The sequence below is a fragment of the Armigeres subalbatus genome, chromosome 2, assembly GCF_024139115.2.
Source record: "Armigeres subalbatus isolate Guangzhou_Male chromosome 2, GZ_Asu_2, whole genome shotgun sequence".
Classification (NCBI taxonomy): Eukaryota; Metazoa; Arthropoda; class Insecta; order Diptera; family Culicidae; genus Armigeres; species Armigeres subalbatus.
In genome coordinates, this window is record NC_085140.1 from 195,334,104 (window position 1) to 195,357,986 (window position 23,883).

Sequence of the window (23,883 nt, forward strand, 5' to 3'; positions counted from 1 at the left end):
TTTGCTCGCTTATCATTCGGTGACCACACTCGTTGTCTCGCCACAACATAGAGGTTGCGTTCAGAGGTGTACGGACGATTTTCCGGTGATTCTCTAGCCGGCACGCACGAGTCGGTACCGTGATTCCGTAAAACGTTGACAGGTGAGCTACAGCAGAACTAATTAATAATGAATGTGAAAATTTCACCACAGCATTTCGCTGCAGGTTAATAAGCTCACGTCTGGCACCACACCAACAGGCAGAAGGAAAGAAGTGAGTTGTTGCTGACCACACGATGGACTATCAGAGCCTAACCTGAGGAATACCTCAGGGCTTTTCTTTTCTATTTGGTTTTGATTTACAGTTCCCGGTGCAATCGAGGGGAGCGGTTTCCCTACCACGATCTCGATACGCGACTGGGACGACAACATCGGGACTGCCCCAAGGGAGTGCTTCGCAGACTACAAGAGGTGCGTGCATTGATGCCCAGTGGGGGCTGTTGTTTTGGAGACACGCGGATCAGACGAGTAACGGGTACGGCTGTTGACACAACATCCAAGGGTGCTGATTGCATCGCTCGAGTATCGTCGTGAGGCAGGTAGGCTGTCTTCTGGTCAGCGCACGTTGGACGTGAAGAAGAATTAGAAGAGTAGCAGCAGAAAAATTTGAAAAAGTTTTTTTTGAGCCACCCTATTGTACACGTAATCAATTTTGTTGCGTTTATTGTTGCTTAGCCGGCCGACCGATGTCCATTCAGTTCCCGACATAGGTCGTTTCACAACACCACCTTCTTAAAACTCCACGACATCAGCATAGGGGTGAGCTCAAGATTTATCTACAAATCGGATCAATCGAAGATTGTATTATTATGTCCAATTCAGAAACCGACTACAGAATACTTTAATCTTACGCATAAGAGAAGAAACACCCACTGCCTCGACCAGTAGACAGCAATTTCAGAAATTTTCACGAACAAGTCGACCGAATGCAGTTTGAATTCACCGAAGTTTTCAACTCTTTCATCAATGGTACCTCTCCCCCAAGTGCCAATCGTTCATCATTCGAGCTCTGCAGAAAAGACAACAAGTGGATTCAATTTATACTGATTTCTCCGCAGCATTCGATAAAATTAACCACAAGATTGCTATTGCTAAGTTCGGACGTCTCGGTTTCTCTGGACCTTTCCTCTGCTGGCTTGAATCTTATCTATCCGGTCGTGAAATGGCTATTAAGATTAGCGATACCATCTCATCACACTTTCCCGCTACTTCAGGTGTACCACAGGGTAGCCACCTAGGGCCGTTAATTTTCCTAGTTTATCTCAACGACGTTCACCAGCTTATAAGATCATTTAAGTTGTCCTTTGCCGACGATTTCAAAGTTTACTGGATTGTTAATAACGCTTCTGATGCCTATTTCTTGCAAACTCAGCTTGACGTATTCATCGATTGGTGTGAGATAAACCGTATGGTACTTAATTTTATTTTATTTTTTTTTTTTCGAGAGTTGACCAGTTGTAGTCTTAATAGACTGGTATCTCGGCTGGGCTCTCCATGTGATACACAATACTAGCAGACGACTCAAGCTATGTTGCTCACTAGGTCACTGCGGTCTGGGTTCGTATTGTGATCATACCGATACATTTCCCTTCCCGCAGTCTGTCAGTTTAAAACAAATAATAATAATAATGAAAGCTCATCACGCGCATGAATGTTTTCCGAATAATTAACATGTAAAGTTGATTTAATGTTTTCTTGGAGCCGACATTCAATACCGAATAGTAGTCTATGTTGACAACGGGTGGTACTGATGCCATCTCCAAGTAAAGGCCGTTCTACAGCGATTAACGCAACGGCGCATCTTGACAGTAATTCTGTATTCTCTGTCAAAACGCGTCACCGCGCCCACCACCGCAGCCGAGCCATAACACTTTGATGTAATGTGATTGGATCATACTAGTGAACTTTGTTTCAACATGGAATAATTTAAATGGTATCGTAAATATACAATAAATTAATTTAAGTACTATTGCAATAAATCGACATATTAATCTGAGAGCTTCCATTATTTTGGCGGTTGATCAAGATTATGGCGTCATATCCTTTACAGTACTGTCTGATATCATAAATTTCAGTAGTCAAATGGTCATGTTCTATTCCGCTCTTCAAAATTCAAGTCTTTAAAGTCTGGTCCAAGATTCAGTTATCAATGGTATGGTAATGCTTCATTGCGTCTATTTCCTAGCTAATTTTTTTTTTTTGCCCCTTAGGAATTTAGGATTGCTATGATCGGGGTGGGTTTTTGAAAGTTGACAAGTGATTATGCCGGAAGAACTAGTCTACTTTGACCAAATGAACACCGGACTGTGGGAATCAGCTAACATAATCCTCTCGAAAACTTTCAGGAATGTGGTTTCGTCAGTCAAGTCAGTCACATAGGACAAAGTATAGTCAAAATGTAAATTTGAGTATGTCAGTATTGTTTGTATGTACGTTAGGCGTTGATTATTTATTGTGCCATTTCTATTATTGTGAGTTGTATAATTAATGTAAAACACTACTTGTCTTCTATATTTTAGATCTGTTATTGTCATTGTGTTGTTGTCGGTTGTCTGTTAAGTTTCAACATAAAGGTCTTATATAACTTTGTCTTATTAGTGTTTTAGTCATTGTTAGATACAGTATGTATAACTACAAAAGAATTGTTAATACGGCAATACGCCTTACAAATCCTATATCCTTCCTCTAACTATCAATATCTGCTTTCTCCTTTTATCAATCTCTTTTTCTCTTTTCTAGCTAAATCTCTACTTTTTTCTTCTGTATATCTCTTTATCTCAGAAAAATATTTTTCCATCCAATAGTATAGCAATTTTTTTCCTTGGCTTCTCTTAACAATTTCTCAAACACAAATTAAAAAAAAACTATTTAAATATCTGAATCTAAAATGTCCAATATTATTATTTCATTTTATGATCAATCTATTTTTTTTAATCCTACGTTTTTCCTTGCTGATTTCTGGTATGCTATGATGTTAAGACTTATCATCAGAACCAATACAAAGTTTATGTAGGAAATATTCATTGTTATGGAGAAACATTCAGATTCCTATCATTAAGCTATTTTCTATTCATTTAATTGCATCGACATTACTATTTTAAATTTTCCAACCTGATGTAAATCCTGATAAGTCTAAATAGTTCTCCACACCCAATTGAGAACATTCTGAAATTTGAATGTCTCTAAAATATAAGAATGATCTATTGTGATTCATGACTTCTCAATTTCAATCTATATTACAACCTATCCTATCCTACCTATGGCCACGCGTTGGCTTCGCTACTTCCAGTTGACGAGAAATTGGTTAATTTCCCGACCCCTTGGAGAGTGCTAATGAGCCCTAGCGGATCCTCCATGTAAAGAGCTATACCTGATCAGTATGCCGGGACATATAATCAGGGGCTCAGTCTGCAAAGCAGCCGATCCACTGTGAATCGTTAGAGGCGCACTGAAGTGCTCCAAATGTGATATGATACACAGATGAATATTATCTTCAGTACCGTCAACCCCCGTGACCTTGGCTAGGGATAAACCGTATGGTAGGTACTTAATGCTGACAAATGTCCAGTGATCTCATTCTCGCGCAAACGCTCCTCGATTGACTACTGCTACAAAATAAGAACAACGAATCTTAAAAAAGAATGCGTCGTTAAGGATCTATAGACGTACTATTAGATTTAAAACTATCTTTCAACGATCATGTCGCTTTCGTGTCCTCCAAAGCTTCTAAGATGCTTGGTTTCATTTTTCGCATATCTGAAGACTTCAAGAATATCCATTGTTTGAAAGCACTGTATTGTTCCTTGGTAAGATCTATTCTAGAATTCTCCTCTGTTGTTTGGGCACCGTTTTACCAAGTTACCATGACCGCTGCAAGCTCATTGGGTTAGAGTTGTTGAGCGAGCGTCGGGATATATCCAGGGCTTTATTTATTTCCGACCTTCTACAATCAAGAATTGATTCTTCCTATTTGCTCTCTCTTTTGAACCTAAATGCGCCCCGTCGTCAGCTTAGGTTCAGTTCTTTTTGTTCCTCCAGGGTGATCGTACAAATTATGGACATAACGAGCCATTCACAAATCCCAACTAACATTTAATGTCAATGTAAATGTTATTTCAACTCGTCTATGCGGCTTCAAGCTGAATATGTGTGCTATACAAATGATCAAGAACTTCTATTCAATGCTTTTACCAGCAAATCTGGCGAATCTATTCAGCTGTTTTTGACGTGTCTGCACAACTACTTTACAGCATGTTACACAATTTTTTCTCAATCTTTACTAAACCATTTAGTAATATAGGGGAACGGTTCGGCACTTCATCTCATAGCTCCCATTTCCATCCCATCAAAAACAAAGCAATGAAAAGGTATTTGATTTGTTATTTATTTTTGTGATTTTTTTCAGCAGTGAGCACGCATGTTAGCAAAAAGAAGCGACAAGATTGGTGCTGTATTTTTCTGTTTTGAGTTGAGATGAATATATGTTCAGTGAGATGGAAAATGGAACAGTTCCCCTAATTCGCTTCAATGGCGCTTATTCAGATTTTTTGAATCTGTTAAATAAGTTTTATACAGCCACTGAATTCAATTTGATTAAATATTATTTGAGAAGAGAGTAAATTTCGGAGTTTATTCAATGTTTTTTTTTGTGAAAACTCAAATATCAATTTTGTTGCTACCTAGATTCGAACTCCTGATCTCCTGATTCAATGGCCGCTGCTATGTCATCACCGTCACTTTGACATATGTAAATAACAAAAAAAAAAATGGATGTTCTTCTTCGCATACCCTATAGGTTGTTTTACTAACGCTATTTTCAGATTCATGCTGTATAAACGTTAGAAAAAGGCCTACATGCTGCTTTTAGCACATAAGCTTAAAAATTATTCTTTCAGCATTATTTCAACCATTATTCAAACATCTATCAGCATGTTCTGTTGGCTAATTTTTATGCATCATCAATCGCTGAAATTGTTTTTAGGCAACATTTTCTCGATCTGTATAGATGCTACTCTGCTGCTAATCGTTTAACAGTAGCCGTCAACAGAAATATCGCTTCTAAATAGCTTGTTTTCTTACGCTATCTGCTAGCATTAATGACAGCGCTTTGTCAGTTGCTGTAAGAGCAGGTGAATACCTTTGTAGCTGCATTACACAAATCAATAGCTCATACACAGCTCCAGCAACAAATATCAAATGTAAACATTGCGGTTTTGACGTTCCATACTGATAAGCTATTAAAAGAAGCAGTATAAGGTTTACATAAACGTTGTGTAATCTTCAAAGATACAGAAGTTACCTAAAAGCTTCGTTAGTTCATTTATAGCGCCATTACGCTATATTGCTAGTGCTATAACACCAGCGAAAACGTTTTCATTGTGAATGCTGCTCACCGTAATATGGGAAGTTGCTAACAAGCAACTCAGTTACATACATGAGCTCTTAACCGATAAGCTTTGTTGCTAATTCAGACAGAGCTGTTTTATGACTATATGAAAGCTACATAAACGATAAAAGATGAAATATATTCGCCACACTGACTAGCTGATAGATGTTTGGGTAATAGTCGAGTTGAAGTTTAAGGGATTATTTGCGGAGGATTTTCTTTTATTCAGCATTGGCTGCTTTTATTCAAATATTATACAGCCAAAGGCTAGAAGTTGAAGCTTTTAGCACCAAAATTGTTAGTTGGGATATGAGCCGTATCTTCAAGCGATGTGCTACTGAATTTGACTTTCACTTCTCTCGTCCCAATCTTCGGAAAAAAAATTACCGTATACCTACTTGCCGCTTCTAACACAAACACCCTTTGATAGATAGTTAGTCAGGATAGAAATTAAGTATTCTTTAATTGTAAAATTGTAATAGTCTTAAGAAATATTGTATCTGTTGGAAATTGTAATTTCTGTTGATATAAAAGAAGATAGGTTTTGCGCCCGCTTGAGGAAAGGATAAAAAAAAATAGAAAGACGTTTTCTACGTTTTGCGCTTCGTAGATTCCCATGGAGGAATCCTTTCCAACTTCCAAGTTATGAAAGCCGTTGTCTTTTAATTAATCTCGAACCGCTCCACGTACGAAGGTACTTGACAAAGGCTTTGTTTGTTGCTGATGTTCTACAAAGTCGCGTAGACTGCCCAAAAATCCTGGACCAAATTAACATTAATGTCGCACCTCGAGCATTACGCAACCCAACGCTGACAGACAAGACTATAATGGTAGCCAGATGGAAGGAACACTTCCAGAAATTGATGAACGGTGAAAACGAAGGTGTGTTAAGAAGCAGGATGGACACAGACGACGACAATCAAGATGTGGAACCAACAACGCTGTATGAAGTTATGAAGGCTCTGAATGAACTGAAAAACAGTAAAGCTGTTGGGAAAGACGGCTGGTTGAATGGCCTCATATGCCCAATCTATAAGAAAGGGAGTCTGTGCCCAATCTATAGGATTGGGCACAGATTCCCTTTATTATAGATTGGGCATATGGTATATTTTATAGATATCGATCTCATTGAACTCGAGCGCATGGCAGTAGTGGAGGGTTTTGTCCCACTAAAGAGAGAGAGAAGGGCTTGACCGCCCAAACCATTTGGGAAAACCGGAGGCACAACACTCAAAAACGACTATTATGAATTTCGGTAATGCGCGCGACAAACTTAACGACGCTGTAATCAACCAGTCATTTGGATATGGTCGAAATGGGAGTTTCGAAAAAAAAGCATTGATCTACGTACAACAAAAGGAAATTGAACATTTATTGACAAGTGTCATCTACCGCCACCACAGTTTCACATTTGGTCTTACCTTCTGCTCCGTCCGGTAGCCCAGGGTGATGTTTCCGGCAGTGTGCACGACGGTAGTAACTCAGATTGAAGCGTGTGGTACCTGTCGCACTACGTAAGTATGGCAATTTAGATACTTGTATTAGTATTAGTAAGAGTTTGGTCAATTGCGGTTTGGCGGTACTCTGAATGAATGGTCACTCTCATTCTAAGATACACCTTGGCGTGCTCCGGTCACCACATATTGGCGACGAGGTGAAAGTTTCTCGGAAAAATTTACAAAGTGAAGTTCAAATTTCAGAAAATTTGGTTTTATTTGGTGTGGTTTGTGAATAAGTTTTCTATTCATAAAAAGGAAAAAGGTAAAAGGTGTGATGTTTAACGTTAATTTGAATAAAATGGAAACTCTCAATTGGTCAGTGTTGCGGCGGCCATATTGGCAGCGTGGGTAGCGTGGGCAGTGAAGAAAAGGTGAACGGATTAAACGGTTGAGTAGAAAAATAATTTTATAATGGAAAAAAATGTGCTCGAATTCAGGAATAAAAATGATTTAAAAAAAAAAAAACCGGAAGATTTTATGCAGAAGTTTTTAGTGGAAAAAGTGTGACTAGCTATGAAAAAATAAAATCTGAAAGCTCAATGAATAACGACCAGCAAATGTGATTTGAGAAAATTCTAATACATCTATTCGGCCAAAAATTGAAGAATACTTGTGAGAAGATGAAAATGTGAGTCAGTGGCTGAAAGAAAAAAAAAAGAGTGATCGAGGTGCATAACTACGTGCACATGAGCAATGAGGAGTACAAAACACGTATGTATGGGTAGGCTCATTGAGTAGCCCTGACTAGTGATCTGACCAGACTGTCCAGACCATGCTGTTTCTTTGTGTAAGATGTTACTTTACCATGATTCAGGTACGTACATGTGGTTGTGGTTTGAAATGGAACATTTTGACAAACTTTTGGATGATTCGGAGATTCTAATCAGATACTTTATTAATAATGACGATTTTAAACAAGAGTACCAATATAATATTCAATTATTGCTTTAGATCTGCTTGTTAGATTATTCTATTTAAATTCATTCATCTCAATCTAGTTGAAACATACAAATAGATGTATCCATTATTCAGGAACCAATATACTCCATCTGGTTCTAGTGTGCTAGAGAGAATGAAAGAAGAATCGATTTATGAATGAAGACATTCACGCTGTGCTATATGAATGGTTGGCATACATATGCTTGGAAATATAAAATGGGGTAGTTCATAATTTGATCTGTTTAGTTGTGTTGTGCATATGTTGAGAATGGTATAACACAAAATGAACGAGTGTAACGGTGGCAGGGTGGCACGTCAATGCGACTGTTCAGCATCGAGTTAGCCTTTACAAGGGCTCGTTGTGGAGGGGAAATATATGTAGGTATGTGTTAGTTTCTTTTCGCTTCGAACAGTCGCTGCAGTGCGCGAGCCAGTTAGATTGGATGCGCTCTCTTTAGCAATTAGGTGTTTTTTTTTTCTCTCCGGCTTAGCATGAGTGTCGTTCCAACGCCAACGCATTGATAATAAGGGAGAATTCATATATATGTGTGTGAGTGATTCAATTCACTATAGATAGCGGGAGCTGAGTAGAAAAGTAAAAGCTGTATGTGATTCAATTCACTATGAATGGAGAGCCTCATTATAAATAGCAAGAGCGGCGCAGAAAAGTAAAAGCTTGATGTATGTGATTAAATTCACTTGGAGGGAGAACTGAGAGCAAAGCAAATTATTTGGGTGTGTGATTCAATTCACTGTGATGTGCGTTATGAATGAATTTGAAAATGGAATGCATGTGATTTAATTCACTCAAATACGGGAGAAAAGATAGGGCATGTTGAAATTAAGCCAGAACCTCCGTATGAAGTAAAGAAATTGATGACGTGGTTAAATTCACTGATTAGGAAAATGTTACCAAAATGGGTGTGATTCAATTCACTATGATAAATGCCTGCCTACTCTGCCGATTGAGAGTTTTCTATGTTGTAAGGATTGTATCTAAATAAAATTCATCTTTAGGCAAAATGGTAGATTCCGTGGAAGAAATCGTTCAGCCGACATCGTTTTTCAGTCCTGCGTCGTATAACTTGCCGCAGTTTAAATTCTTGCATCTGCCATCATCGGAGATCAGAAATGCTTGGATCGGGTGGATTCGATGGTTCGAGAATGTCATGGTTGCTACCAATATTACTGAAGGCAGATATCGAAAAGCGCAATTACTGGCAATGGGCGGTATTGAGTTGCAAGGTGTGTTCTATGGATTACCTGGAGCGGACATTGATGGTATTGATGGAAGGGATCCATACCTAGTAGCTAAGGAGATGCTAACAGAACATTTCTCCCTAAACAACACGAAAGCTTTGAGAGGTTTCAGTTCTGGGCGATGCGTATGGATAAGGACGAATCTATTGAAAAATTTCTATTGCGGAGTGCAACAAAAGGCGGAAAAATGTGCTTTTGGTAGAAATGAACACGAATGCCGTCAAATTGCTGTAATTGATAAGGTTATACAAAACGCTCCAGAGGATCTTCGTCGAAAGTTGCTCGAAAGGGACCAACTGAAACTTGACGACGTATCGAAAATTATCAATGCTTATCAATCTATCAAACACCAAGCGTCCCAGATGACCACTGGACCCAATTCTGTTGATGTGAATAGTTTGATTGTCAAGGGATCAGGAATACCGTTTTACAAGGACACTGGTATTCCTGCCTATAAAGCGAGATGTTCACGTTGCGGAAGGGTACAACATCAGAATATAGAAAATGTCCAGCAGTGGACAAATCGTGTCATCGTTGTCGGCGAGTTGGTCATTTCCAAACAATGTGTAAAGCAAAATTGGAGAGAGAAGTAAATTGTAAAACTGTTTCGTTATCGTAAGATTTCCAATATGTTTTCTTTTCATTTAGCCTGCGAGAGTGCAAAAGCGAAGGTACTCGCCACCGAGAGGTGGTTCCAACAAACGATTCAAATTTGTACGACACATTGAGTCACGCGATGAGAGTGGTGATATTAAGAAAGAAGATCTTCCGGTGTATAAAATATTAGACGAACAAGATGAGTATATCACTTGCTGTGTAGGGGGTATTGGCATAGAAATGCTAATTGATTCTGGGTCGACATACAATCTCATAGATGACACTACCTGGGAGCTATTGAAGCTTAAAGGGGTGGAATGTCATTCGCAAAGATACGATTCCACAAAGCAATTCCTTGCATATGGAAAAGTACCGCTAAAGCTCATCACGGTGTTCGATGCGGAACTCGAAATCAAAGATGGTTTTGAAACAATTTCCTCCAATACAACTTTCTATGTGATCCAAGGAGGACAACAATTACTGCTGGGAAGATCACAGCGCGAGAATTGGGATTGCTTCGAGTTGGATTACCTAGCACTGTCAAGGAAGGCGTCAACCGGGTAGAGGAACCGAAGGCCTTCCCTAAAATAAAAGACTTCAAGTTAGTTCTGCCCATTGATAGAACGGTGCCGCCTGTTATCCAACCACTTCGCCGGTGTCCAATTCCCATGCTCGATCAGGTGAAAACGAAATTAGATGAATTATTGTCAATGGGCATCATCGAACGAGTAACAAAGCCGTCTTCCTGGGTATCTCCCCTGGTACCTATCATGAAGGATAACGGTGAGCTGAGGTTATGTGTAGACATGCGGCGCGCAAACCAGGCGATTCAGAGGTTGAATCACCCCTACCAGTTTTGAAGATCTATTAGCAAGGTTCAAAGGAGCGAAGTTTTTACGACATTGGACATACAGCAAGCGTTTCATCAAGTGGAGCTCGATGAAGACAGCAGAGATATTACCACATTCGTAACGAACTGGGGATTGTTTCGGTACACGCGGCTGCTGTTTGGTGTAAACTATGCACCAGAATTCTTTCAAAATCTAATGGAAAGTATACTTGCTGGATGCAAAAATACAGTAGTATTTATCGATGATATTTTCATGTGGGGTTCGTCAGAGGCAGAGCACGATGAAGCGGTTAAGAAAACGTTATCCGTGATAGCTTCACACGGCTTATTGCTCAATATTCGGAAGTGCAAATTTAAAAGGACAGAAACTGAATTTCTTGGTCATAAGCTCTCAGCGGACGGAGTTTTGCCATCGGATTCTAAAGTTAACTCACTGTTACAGTGCCGTGCCCCTTGCAACAAGGAGGAACTACGCAGTTTTTTGGGTCTGGTTACGTACGTTTCCAGATTCCTTCCCGATCTTGCAACCCTAAGTCATCCGTTGAGAGAACTGTTGAAAGATTCAAACAATTTCTATTGGCTTGCTAAGCATCAACATTCGTTTGAATCTCTTAAACGACAGATAGGACGTATTGATCACTTGGGATACTACGATTCTAACGATCAGACCATTTTGGTAACAGATGCTTCAGGTGTTGGCCTCGGTGCTGTATTGGTACAGATACATCAAAACAAAGCTCGTATAATCAGTTACGCTTCCCGAAGCTTATCGGAGACTGAACAAAGATACCCACCCATAGAAAAAGAAGCGCTCGCGATCGTGTGGGGTGTAGAACGATTTCGAATATATCTTTTGGGGATATCGTTCACCCTAAAACCAACCATCGTCCTTTGGAAGTTTTGTTTACGACAAAGTCACGCCCCACAGCACGTATTGAACGATGGATGCTGAGATTACAAGCGTTTAGATTTAAGGTCGTCTACAAAAAGGGGTCATCTAACATTGCTGATACTCTCTCACGCCTTGGATCACATGTGAATGATCCAAGCTGGCAAGAAGAATCTGAGGTGTATATACGAAGAACTGCCGCTAATGCCTTAGCAATACTGCATAATGACCAATCGAAAACTGATTATGACACAGATACCGAGATCACGATTCGTGCTATTCAGGAAACGGCTGCTATTGATATATCGGAAGTAGTTGAAGCAACGAAGAATGATGAAGCAATGCAAGCTGTATCATCCTCCATCATGGAAGAAGACTGGACTTCAAGTATGGTTAAACAATATTCCCCGTTCCGCAGTGAACTTTCGTTCGCTAATGGCTTGATTATGCGTGGATCTAAAATAGTAGTTCCATTGAGTCTCAGAGAAAGAATGCTAATGCTTGCCCATGAAGGTCATCCGGGCCAAACGTGTATGAAACGACGATTGCGAGATCGCTGTTGGTGGCCAAATATGGATCAGGAAGCAGTCAAAGTTTGCGAAAAATGCGAAGGATGTCGTCTTGTGCAAATACCGGACCCACCAGAACCAATGGTGCGTAGAACTCTTCCGGAAAAACCGTGGATTGATATCGCGATCGATTTTCTTGGCCCTTTGCCAACGGGAGAACACATATTGGTGGTGGTTGATTACTTTAGCAGACATGTTGACTTGGAAATAATGATGTCAATAACTGCCAAGGAAACTATTAAGCGTTTGTCAAAGATTTTTGGATTGTATGGCGTGCCTCGCACAATCACGCTGGATAACGGAAGACAGTTTGTTGCTACAGAATTTGAGGATTTCTGCAAAGTTAAAGGAATATATTTGAACTATACCACACCGTACTGGCCACAAGCCAATGGCGAGGTGGAGCGCCAAAATCGATCGCTTCTGAAACGTTTAAAAATTGCAAATGCCCTTTACGGCGACTGGAGGTCGGAAATGACACAGTATTTAGAGATGTACAACAACACTCCTCATTCTACAACTGGAAAGTCTCCGAATGAGCTTCTACAAAACCGACGACTACGATTCAAATTTCCGGATGTAGAAGATTTATCTACGGCCGTTTCGTCAACAGAATATAGAGACAGAGACACGTTTAATAAATTCGTGGGAAAGGAAAGAGAGGATGCTAAGCGTAATTCGAGATCCAGTGATATAGGTCCAGATGACATAGTACTTCTACGCAACCTGAATCCAACAAATAAGCTCTCGACCAGCTTTCTAAGGGACAAGTTTTTGGTTGTAGATCGACGTGGAACAAACGTCCGTGTTCGTTCAATGGATACAGGTAAATCAATTGAATTACTTTCGATTATTTCAGCAAGCATAATAACCCTATCACTTTTATTAATTATTTCCCTCAGGCAAAGAATATGACAGGAATGTTTCTCATTTGAAAAGATTCCAGGTACAACAACTGATCCCTGTAATAGCAGCTTATCAAATGATAAAACGAATCAGTATTACTTCGTCGTTCTGAGCGTATCCGTAAACTTGTTGATCCTTAAGTGTTCTGTTCGGTGTCTCAAAGAGATCAACTAACTCATTACAGTACTAACGAAAAATGTGTTTAATAAAAACAAAAGTAAATTACCCGCATTATTAATCATTCAATTTAATTATAGAAAAGGGGATGTGGTACCTGTCGCACTACGTAAGTATGGCAATTTAGATACTTGTATTAGTATTAGTAAGAGTTTGGTCAATTGCGGTTTGGCGGTACTCTGAATGAATGGTCACTCTCATTCTAAGATACACCTTGGCGTGCTCCGGTCACCACAAAGCGCATCTCACAATGCCAACACTGGAAGCTTTTCTCCTGCGTATGTGTCAGCACGTGGTTTTTCAGCTGTTGGCTACACACAAATCCTCTATCACAGGCTTCGAACGTGCACTTGTAGGGACGTTCCAATGTGTGCACCGACCGGACATGCTTTATCATTGCCCCGTTTGTTTTGTAGTTCTTCTCGCAGCCCTCATAGGAGCATTTGTACGGGCGCTCGTTAGTATGCGTTCGCCGATGAACCGTTAGATCACTACTGGTGGCGCATCCTTTGCCACAGTATTCACATCTGAAACGATAATCTTTCGTGTGAACGAATCGAACATGACTATCGGCCTCGTATTTTGATTTAAAAGATGCTCCACAGTGATCGCAAATTGTGGGTTGGTTGCGATGATGTATAAAGGTGTGGCTTTTCAACGTAGCTTTCACACGAAATCGAGCATCGCATTCGTTGCATTTGAATTTGTATTCCAATTGGACGTCGCTTAAATTGATATCCGGGGGCGGCAACTTGTAAACCTTATGCTCCTTCTCCCGGTGAGCGATCAAATACTCTTCATTGTAGTAAGACCTTTCGCAACCGGTACACGTTGACCCATTTTCCCAAAACCGTAGCGCAAATTCAACACAGTTTTCGAAGGTTCCGTCTTGGTGTTTCTCCATATGATTCTCATACTCTCGTCGACCGAGGAAGCATCTCGCACATTGTTCACATTTGTAAATTTGCTTTTCGTGAATCAACCGGAAATGTTCCAGTAGTTTCTTGTAACTTCCGAATGGGTTTTTTCGATCGCAAAATTGACACGGCGAGTTCAAATGTATTTCTCGATGCTTGGCAAGGTCGGATTTCCTGGAGTTTAAAGTTTTATGAGTAAAAAAATTGTGTATAGGTACATATTATCAAAAATATTTAATATTTTAGACATTGCAGTCTAGTAGCTATTATGAAATACGCAAAAAGTAGATATTTAACCCTTAAAGGCGCAAGGCGATTTTTTTAGAAATCGTCGAAAGTATTTTTAGCGTAAACTACCATTAAAATTATTAACATTAAACGTATTTTCGGTTTGTTGTTTTAAAACAACATTGCGCATTTAAGGGTTAAGAACATTATGATTTTGAAAAACTCACGTTTCAAAAGATTGCTCGCAAAGTGCACACTCGAAGTTCGCTGTGGCTTGTTTATGAAACTCTAACATGTGGACCTTCAGATCGTAGTCTCGGCAAAACGTCTTGCTACATAAGTTGCACCGCAAGCGGAGCTCCTTGGGCGTGTGCACAGCCACATGGTGCGTTGCCTGACTGTAGAATGCGAAAACCTGTCCACATATTTTGCAATAAGCTCGATGTCTTTCTCTCGCATGCTGCCTGCTCTGACCGATGGTTACCGCTTCGCAGCCTTGTATTACACAAGGTCGCTTTTTAGCGTTTAACTTGGCTTTCTTCGTCGGTGGCTCATCGGTATCTTCACCCACTTCAAACTTCAGCTCTAAATCCGCACTGGTTTCGTATTCTTCTCCTTCGAGTACTTTGGTTTGCTCAGAAGTTTCACATTCAATGTCATCACTTGGTTCGATTTTTACCTTTACATGAGGCGTTGAAAGAAGACTTCTTCGCAGGTCTTCCATGATGTCTGCCTCCGACGAATTTGCAAGTTTGATCAAATTCAAACGAAGTAAACCTTCTCGACAGTTTTGCGACCCAAGCTGACCTTCAAGTGCTGTTAAATTTCCGTGATAAGTGACCTCAGCGATAGCAATCATCAGTTGCATATTGCTTATGACATCTGACTGAAATTGGAGCATGTCATCTACCTTGCGCTGACATGTTCGACATATTCTTTGGGGGAGCTGTTCCTCTGTGTCCTGAATAGAAAAAGATGTGAATTGATGTTAGTAATTTAAAGCAAATATTGTATGAACAGATTATAATAGACAAATGTGGCGCATTATGTAGTATAGTAAATGTGATGAACGCTCCTCGTCGGTGAGTGCGCTTTCTATTCACGGGAGGACGGGGCAAGATGATAATTTAACCACTAGGTATTGTGGACACGTTCTTAACCCCACGGTAATAGGGCATGTCACGGTATAAGTCTTCAAATAATATTTCAGGAGCATTTAAAATATTTACAGTGAACTGTTTGACCATGCTTACTGAAATTTGAATAATTTATCTAGAATGGGCAAGATAAACATTTTTGAAAAATCAAATTACATAAGATAAAAAAATCTAAACTCTTTTGCACAACCTAAAATTGTGATTTACTATGCGCTGAATCTGATGTGACGTACATTATCAAATTTGCTGAAATTTTTAACTGATTTTTATTATTCAATGTGATTTTAATGGTCTTAATAAATAATAATAATTACTTATCGTTTGGATCGATTTTTTAAATGTGATAATTTCACATTATAAAGCTATGTTTTTTTTTGTTAATTTTCTTCTTCTATGGCTCTACATGTCAACTGGAACTTGGACTGCTTTTCAACTTTGCATCATGTTGTATTGCATGTTTTGTTTCATCACCAACATCGGTTTGACACTTGTAGTACCGGTACTTTGGCTGCCAGGACGAAGTAACCTACATGTTAGCCACGCGAACAGTAACGACATTAGCAATCTTATACTTTTGAATCAACTGCTAGACCGGACCGAGAATCGAACTCGCCATCTACGGATTGGCAAACCTATGCCTTTGCACGCAAGACAAATTGGAGATCCATTGTTTTGGTAATATTGGTGGCTTAATAAAATACAGTTTTAGTTAAGTCACATTTATCGAAATTACTGTTCTTTTTGAAATTCGTATTCTAGTCTAGATCAGGGTGACCACTCTAGTCGATAAAATAAATTCCCGGGTTTTTACCGGTTTTCCCGGAAGGCTTTTCCAAATTTTAGCGGAAATTTTTAAAAGTGCCTGAGAGGGTTTTGATTATGTAAAACAATGTATTTTATTTGAACAAAGAGAATAGTTTCTTGGTACATATATAAAATGTACAACATTATATTTAATTATTAATTCAGTTATTTGATAATAAGCATTGAATTCTAACATTCTAACAGACTCATGACTCGCTGTAAAAGACTTCAAGTTCTAACTGCTGTTTTGTCCGAAAAGCTTTTGAGATATTGATTGCACTCTAGAAGCTATGTGGCAGGAAAATAATGAAAAGCGCACATATCGACGGTTTCGTGCAATACTGGCACAACTCAAAATACTTCATTTTTGACATATTGATTGCAAAGCACAGAAAACAGTATGAAGTAACACTTGACAAAGACATCAAAAGCTATGCTTATTTTAAAATTTGACGATTTTTCGAAAAATTTGTATACCTACCTCGAATTTATAGATTTTTTCATTTTTTTTATATTGAAACACATAAAAGTAATCCTGACGTATCAATACATGCATAAAATATCCATGGAATTCGAAATATTTAAAAAACATTAAAGTTTTTTATATTGAAATTTTTTAAAGTTGTTTTTGAACATTTTCAGATTCGAGTTGTGCCTGTACATATTGCACGAAACCGTTGATATAGGAAAAAAATATTTAAAAATTTCAAAACGGTTCATTAATGAGCCATTGAAAAAAATTTACCTAAAGAATGTTCATATGTCTAATGTTTTCTCTAATTTCTCGCATTTAAACTAACGATCTAACAGTCTATTGCTGTAAAAGGCAAGCCAAGACTTTATTTTCAGTAAACCTATCTTCTAATATACTTTGTATACGAGAAAGGCAAAAAAGGGTCCTCTACTGTTCTGTATTTGGTAGATCTTATATTTTTGCACCAGAGGTGAGCCAGCCAAGGGCTGAAAACCTCTTAAATAAAGACGATAATAATAAATATTTTTGCAGTACCTTTGATAAATCTTTCGAAGGCGTACCTTCTTAACTGAACTGTCCATTATTTAATTTCAAAAAGATTATAAAATAGAGGTAGGAAGGTTGAACAGTTGTGTGTGTCTAAAATGCATCAAATTGCAGTATTAAACGACAAGCAACCATAAACTGGTACCTGGAAATCTGCGTAAGTTGCAGGAAGTACCCAAGGAATTCCAAAAATTCGAATGGACTTCATAATTATAAATATATTTTAAAAGTTCCTGAAAATATGGAAGCAGTCAGGAATCTTCGCAATTTTATCAGAATGTTTATTGTAAAAACAGTAAGGATTGCTGATAAAATTTAAGAAAATTATTTAAAGCTCGTAAGACTTTTTTGAACAAACACTTAAAAATAAGCAGGAATTTGAAAAAAAGCGATAAAACTTTATTAAATATCAATTGAAGACCTAGCATTACTATAAATCATTATCAAAATCCAAAGAGGCTAAATATTGGTGAAAACTTTTAAGAAAGTACCAAATTGAAGGAATTCTGATGAAATTAAACTACACACTAAAAAATTAATCAAATAAATTAATATTTACTTAATCAAAGCATTGCTTCGGGACTGATTTGCGATTCGATTATGTAGTTTTTTTTGTAGTTTTGTAGTTTCCCCTTAAACTAATTCCTTTTTCTGGTAGAGGAAAGCTTATTCTGTTGGATACATATCGTTATTTTCTCCGAAAATGCTCGCCTCAGAATGAAAATACTGCAGTGTATTTTCAGTGCGCATGCTACTGCGGCAGCATTTTTTTAGACAGATTGATATGACATTTTAAATATTCAAATATCCCTCTATTAGTTGCACTAAATTAATTAAGAATATATAATCGTTTAGATGGTGCAATATCAAAGAGCAGAACTTTTTGCACAAATGTAGCACAACATTGTTTCCAATGTTTGTTTACAAAATATGTTATGCCCAAATCGCAAATCCGTCCTGGTTTGTAGATGCTTTTTTCGAGTAATTCTCATAATTCATTTCAAATATGCAGCCTCGAATTCAAGTGTTTTTAAGTTATAATCAGATCTGCTATGTTATGAAATTAACATATACTTTTGGATAATAAACTTTATACAAATTTGAAAAAAAAAATCGGGGTGGCTTCATCAAATTCCCGGGCTTTTCCCGGTGATTTCAAATTCCCGGGTTTTTCCCGGTTTTCCCGGATTCTCGGGTGAGTGGCCACCCTGCTAGATGTTAGATAAGATGCAACAAAATAGATCTGTTGTACTGGTCATCTTGCCCCGTCTTACCCTACTAAACTGTAGTATAGTAAAACACGTCTGGTTATGGTTTATTGTGCTAACGTCATTGATTGCTCTCAACCTACGTTTTATTGATGATATACCCAGATAGGGATTATGTGCGAGCTGAAGTATTTTTTTTTTGCAAACATCTTGAAATTACAATCTTTTGATCTTTCATGGGCAGGTCTCCATCAGTGGACAGATTTTGAGATAATTTCTTGAATCTCTGCAGAGGTTTGGCCCACCGTCGCGGATTGAAAGGTAACCATTTAATAACATCCTGTAATTCCGTGTCATCCTTGGTTGCATTTACAATTTCATCCAGAGAAATAGCCATAGGGCAAGCATCGGTAGCTACAACTCTGATGATCCTTTCTGACTCTTCATCGAAGCATTTCCCTAGATTAGGAGTGGACTGCCACATCCGTGATAACGGATCAGCAATATTATTTTTGCCTGGCCGATACATAACTTTATAGTTATATGCCGTTAAGCGTAGTTTCCAGCGTTCAATCCGCGGCGAAGGTTTTATTCTATCTCCGAAAATCGCAACTAGTGGTTTGTGATCGGTTATCAGCCAAAAAGATTTTCCATATAAATAATAGTAGAATTTTTCACATGCGCTAATGCTTCGCGTTCTGTCTGAGCATATTTTTGTTCATTTGAAGTCAAAGTTTTTGATGCATAACAGATTATGCGATTTTCTCCAGACGTCCTGCGTTGTACCAACACGGCACCCAATCCAACTGAACTTCCATCTGCGATGACGAATGTTTTATCGTTTGGATCATAAAACCCTAATATTTCGTCTTTCAATAAAATGTTCTTGATTTGTTCAAAATTTTCTTGGTGTTCTGATTTTCAAATAAATGGAGTCCCTTTCCGTGTTAATAGATTCAAGGAATAGGTCAAAGTTGCCAAATCTGGTATATACTGATGAACAAAATTTAATAGGCCTAAAAAACTCCGTAGCTCAACGGTTTTTTAATTTTCCATTATTCTTATAGCTTCCAATTTCCCACGGGAAACTGAGATACCATGTCCAGAAATGTGATATCCCAAAAATTCAGTTTCTTTGACGCAAGACGCAAGTCGCAAGTCTCATTAAAAAAAATCATTAAATTGGCGAGGATGCTCATATACTAACTTGGTCTAGCAAGAAGTTCTTCGATATCTTTTGCAGGGATTAAAATATCTTCGATGAACACAATAAGCCAAAGAAAATTCAGCAAATATCATGTCCAATGCTTTTTGAAATAACTCCGGCGCTGCTGAGAGACCAAACATAAATCGTTTATATCTCCCCTAGTAACATTTTGGTTTTATGCTGGTTTTATAACACTTTTGAAGAGTAAATTATGGTCTTCAAGAGCGTTATAAAACTTAAAATGTTTCTTGGGTCATTAGTTCTACTGGAGAAATGAAAGTAATTATGTATCTGCATTCTGGTTTCAAAACAATTTGATGAAATGCTTGTTTGATATCTAGTTTTGTGAATATGTTGTTTACACCTATCTTTTTCGTCATTTGCTCAAGTGTAGGTGGAGGATGAATTTCTCGAATTACAGCTTTGTTTGCTTCACGTAAATCGACAATAATGCGAACAGAGCTCTTTCTTTTTACAAGCATTGGTGAAACCCACTTTGAAGCTTCTTTCACCCGTTCAATGATGTCTTGTTTTGTCAAGCTCTACTAACTTTTTTCAGAGTAAGCTTTTCTAGGGGAAAAGGAATTTAACGTAAGCTTTGCTGGACGAGTGGAATAGTTCTATCAATTTTGATGCAATTTTAATTGACCATACTCAATATAATCAATAATTCAATTAAACAAATTGTTTATTATTTTAATTTTATTTTTACCGGTGATGCACGGGAACGCTTCGTTGTTAATTTCGTAGAGAAATTTCACCAGTCCAAGCTTGACGACCGTATTTCCCGGCAGTAGCGAGCATTTACCTCCAAGGATTACGTAAAATTTCGAATTGAAGAATTTGTTGTTGAATTTTATCTCGGTCTCGACTTCTCCTAATACTGTCAACGGATTGCTGGATCCGTAGCTGTTGAAAACTTTGTTACTTTCTTTCTTGACTGAGTAAGCCTCAAAAACGATCTGTTTAAGGATACGCCAGTCTTCTTCGCTTAAGATATCTTCATCAGCACCAGTATCGATAACGAATATCAAAGGAACTCCACCGACCTCGATTTTTACCGTACGCTTCCAAGATGAAACAAGTCGAAAACATCATCATTATTCTTGTTGTCTTTGGTTTCTGTAGTATTATCGGGCCGCCACCAAACCGGACCGCGCGATTGAGCACTCGCGCTGCGACGCGAGTCGCGACAATTTGAAATATTTCATTAGTAGTGCGCATCATGCACGCATGGATGTACTATCATGCGCACTATTCAGAAATGAGTTGCGACGTCTGATAACTGCAGATATTTCATTTTATTGAAAACAAATTTTCGATTTTCTACTATACACGGAATAACTTCGTGTACTTCTCGAATGAATCGTTTCTTTGGTTTCTGATGAGATGAAATTGGTTTTGATTGCAAACGCAGTAATTTTTTTTTTAAATTGGGGCTGAACACAGCCTGTTGATGAAATTACCAATAAACAATAAACACTCACCTCAGTTTGTCAAGCTGAGTCGAATGTTATACACTATGGGTCTGCGGGCGTCCTATCAAAAATTCGTTTTTGAAGTGATCACATAGCTTTTCGGTACAACTTTGTAACAATTGCAATGTTTCGAAGACTTATGCTAGTTTTATAAAGGTTTTAGAATAGATTACTGGAAAGTTTAAGGTTTTATACAATTGTCATTTAATTAGATCCGATTCTCTATTCTTAGAGTATTCTTAGAGAATAAGAAAATCGTGTTTTGACTTCCGCAAAAGGAGGAAGCAAAATGTAAAATAAAATGTTTCATCATAATCAGCGGTTCTCAACCTGAGGTACATGCACTTCTGAAGATACCTTCGGTGGTCCTAGGGTACCTCGGACAAAAATGCGATGGTGGACGTATTTCAATTCCAATCAAAACTTATTAATTTTTTTTTGTTAAATATCTTGGCTGTGCACATGCACAGCACATGTTTCGAAATGGACAAAATAATATGAAATTTGCGAAAAAGAATCCACGTGTCTTGGAGGGACTCGAACCCTCAACCTCCTACTCTCTAGATAGGTGTGATAACCCCTACATAACAAGGCCACTTAAAGGTTACGATTGCGGAAAAACCATAAGGGCAAAGCCAGAGTAAACGCGACGTGCGATGCGACAGTGCAATTTGACAGCCTGTTGATAATGATTGTTATTCTTTTACGTGAGTCGCGTCGCGTCGCGTCGCATCGCTCGTCGCGTTTACTCTGGCGGGCACCTAAGAATCCGAGAATGTACCAACTTCCACCACCGCGGTTGACTGTGGATATACAACAGTAAAGCACATGTGAAGATTAGACAAATCAAGCATCCGAATTCTGAAAGATATTCAATTTGCAAAAAAGAGCTAACCGCGGTGGAGGTTGGTACTCGGATTCTGATAGCTTTTTGGGTTGGAATTTGAAAAAAACTACTATTTAGGGTACTTATCTACACATGCTTTTATGATCAAAATAATACAATGTTCGTGTTGCTAATATAAAAGTAAATTTAATTTCTAATACGAAAAATGTGCCGGGTGAAATACAAAAGCTATTGTCAGGGCCAATCAGGGCGATCAGTAAATCAAAGCCACCTGCCCTCCACACCTAACACAGTGTATGAAGGGCTATGGAACAAAAGATCAAACGGACAAAACGTCGAATAAACAAATTTTAATTATTTTTTTAGTTTCATCAAAAACTAAATCTCGGTTGTTTCTTCTTCCAAGCAGCTCGAGGGCTTCCTTTGCATATAAGTAGTGCACCCAGAGCACGACGCATTCGCTCTTGTGATAAACAATGAAGAGCCTCGGAAGGCTTGTTTGAAGCGGTACCTTTTAATAAAAAGGTTGAAAACCGCTGGTCTGAATGATGGTCAATTATTGACCAATATCAACCCGCCTAAAAATAATGTGTATTTTGTTCCATTATTAATAACATGCTCTTATATTAATAATATATGCAAAGGCTATAAATCATACGATTTTGGCCAAATTTGTTGTCGTTTTTTATTGTTACCACTTTTCTGTTAATAATTATTGTTTCTTACCTGTCTTCCATCTAGGATCAATCTGTTCAGAAATTGGCGATAACTTGTTCCACTTATTTCTTCAATAGCATCAATGGGAAATGATTTATGCTTTTCTACACTATTTAGACAAACACGGCAAATATTCAAAAACACCGCTGATGCACTCATGTCTGCTTTACAACCGAATCTATTTTTTAATTAATTTAATAGTTTTTTGGAATGTTGCATATTGAATAGCACAATATTTTTTGTTTGAATTTGTTTACAAAACAAACCAAGCGTTACCCAGCGTTACTGAACCTGAATGATTGACAAATGACACTGAATGACTTATCACAAAGACCTATAAGCCATTTTATAGAAAGCTCAAATGACAGGAGACCAAATACTAATATTTACATTTTACAAGGAACATTTGCGAAAATGAAATGAAATGATGATGATGATGACGAAATGATGATGGTTTACATCTGGGTGGTGCGGATAGAATCGATTTGGTTGTCAAACTGAAGCCAAATTTTTCTATTGTGCCGGAGCCAAACATTGAAGATTGTGGTTATGTTCGTTTCTGATCTAATATTGAGAAGTATTGTTATTATTTTGGGAAAAAATGAAAATAAACTTTGTTTGAGTTTTGTATTCTTTGTAACAAATATTCTCACATTATATTTCTAGTGGAAAATTAGTGGGAATGCAACTAAAAAGCACTCGTTACGAAACTTCACGAGATTCAGCAGCTGATTGGAGCATGAATGTATGTAAACAATCGTAAAGTCATGTAAAGTCTAGCGCATTTGTGCGCCCTCATGCAGCGTGGAAAGAGAAATTCAAAGAGCGGGAAATGTTTGACAGCCAAGTAACTGCAAAATAATTTTGTTTATGGGAGTGATTTCAAAATAGCCCTCTGCTCGCTTGAGCGCAGAAATGCGGCTCTATCCGCAGCACCCAGGTTTACATGCAAATTTACCAAAACAAAGACCGAGCCGTCCACTCAAAATTTCGATCAGCTGTTCGAATCTGTCTCATAAAATGGCTTATATGCAGTATGGAAAAAAAATTATATTCTTTATATTAACGCATTTGCCCAAAAGTACACGCGGCGCTCCCCAAAGGAAACGACGCACCGCGCTTTTTGCTGCCCGTATACTCGATTCTTATGGGGAGATAACATTGCGGCGTTTCCTAGGGTGCGGTTGT

At 38.3% G+C, this 23,883-nt stretch overlaps 1 protein-coding gene across 1 annotated transcript; it reads right to left on the reverse strand.

Moving 5' to 3' along the window:
• Nucleotides 1-6,769: 6,769 nt before the first annotated feature.
• On the reverse strand, nucleotides 6,770-22,950 carry LOC134211456 (zinc finger protein 626-like). The gene is made up of 4 exons (XM_062688325.1): nucleotides 22,705-22,950; nucleotides 14,484-15,217; nucleotides 13,361-14,202; nucleotides 6,770-6,927 (listed from the first exon to the last, which is right to left on the reverse strand). The coding sequence occupies exons 1-4, from the start codon at nucleotides 22,852-22,854 to the stop codon at nucleotides 6,797-6,799; spliced, it is 1,857 nt and encodes a 618-aa protein (XP_062544309.1). The 5' UTR covers nucleotides 22,855-22,950; the 3' UTR covers nucleotides 6,770-6,796.
• Nucleotides 22,951-23,883: the final 933 nt, after the last annotated feature.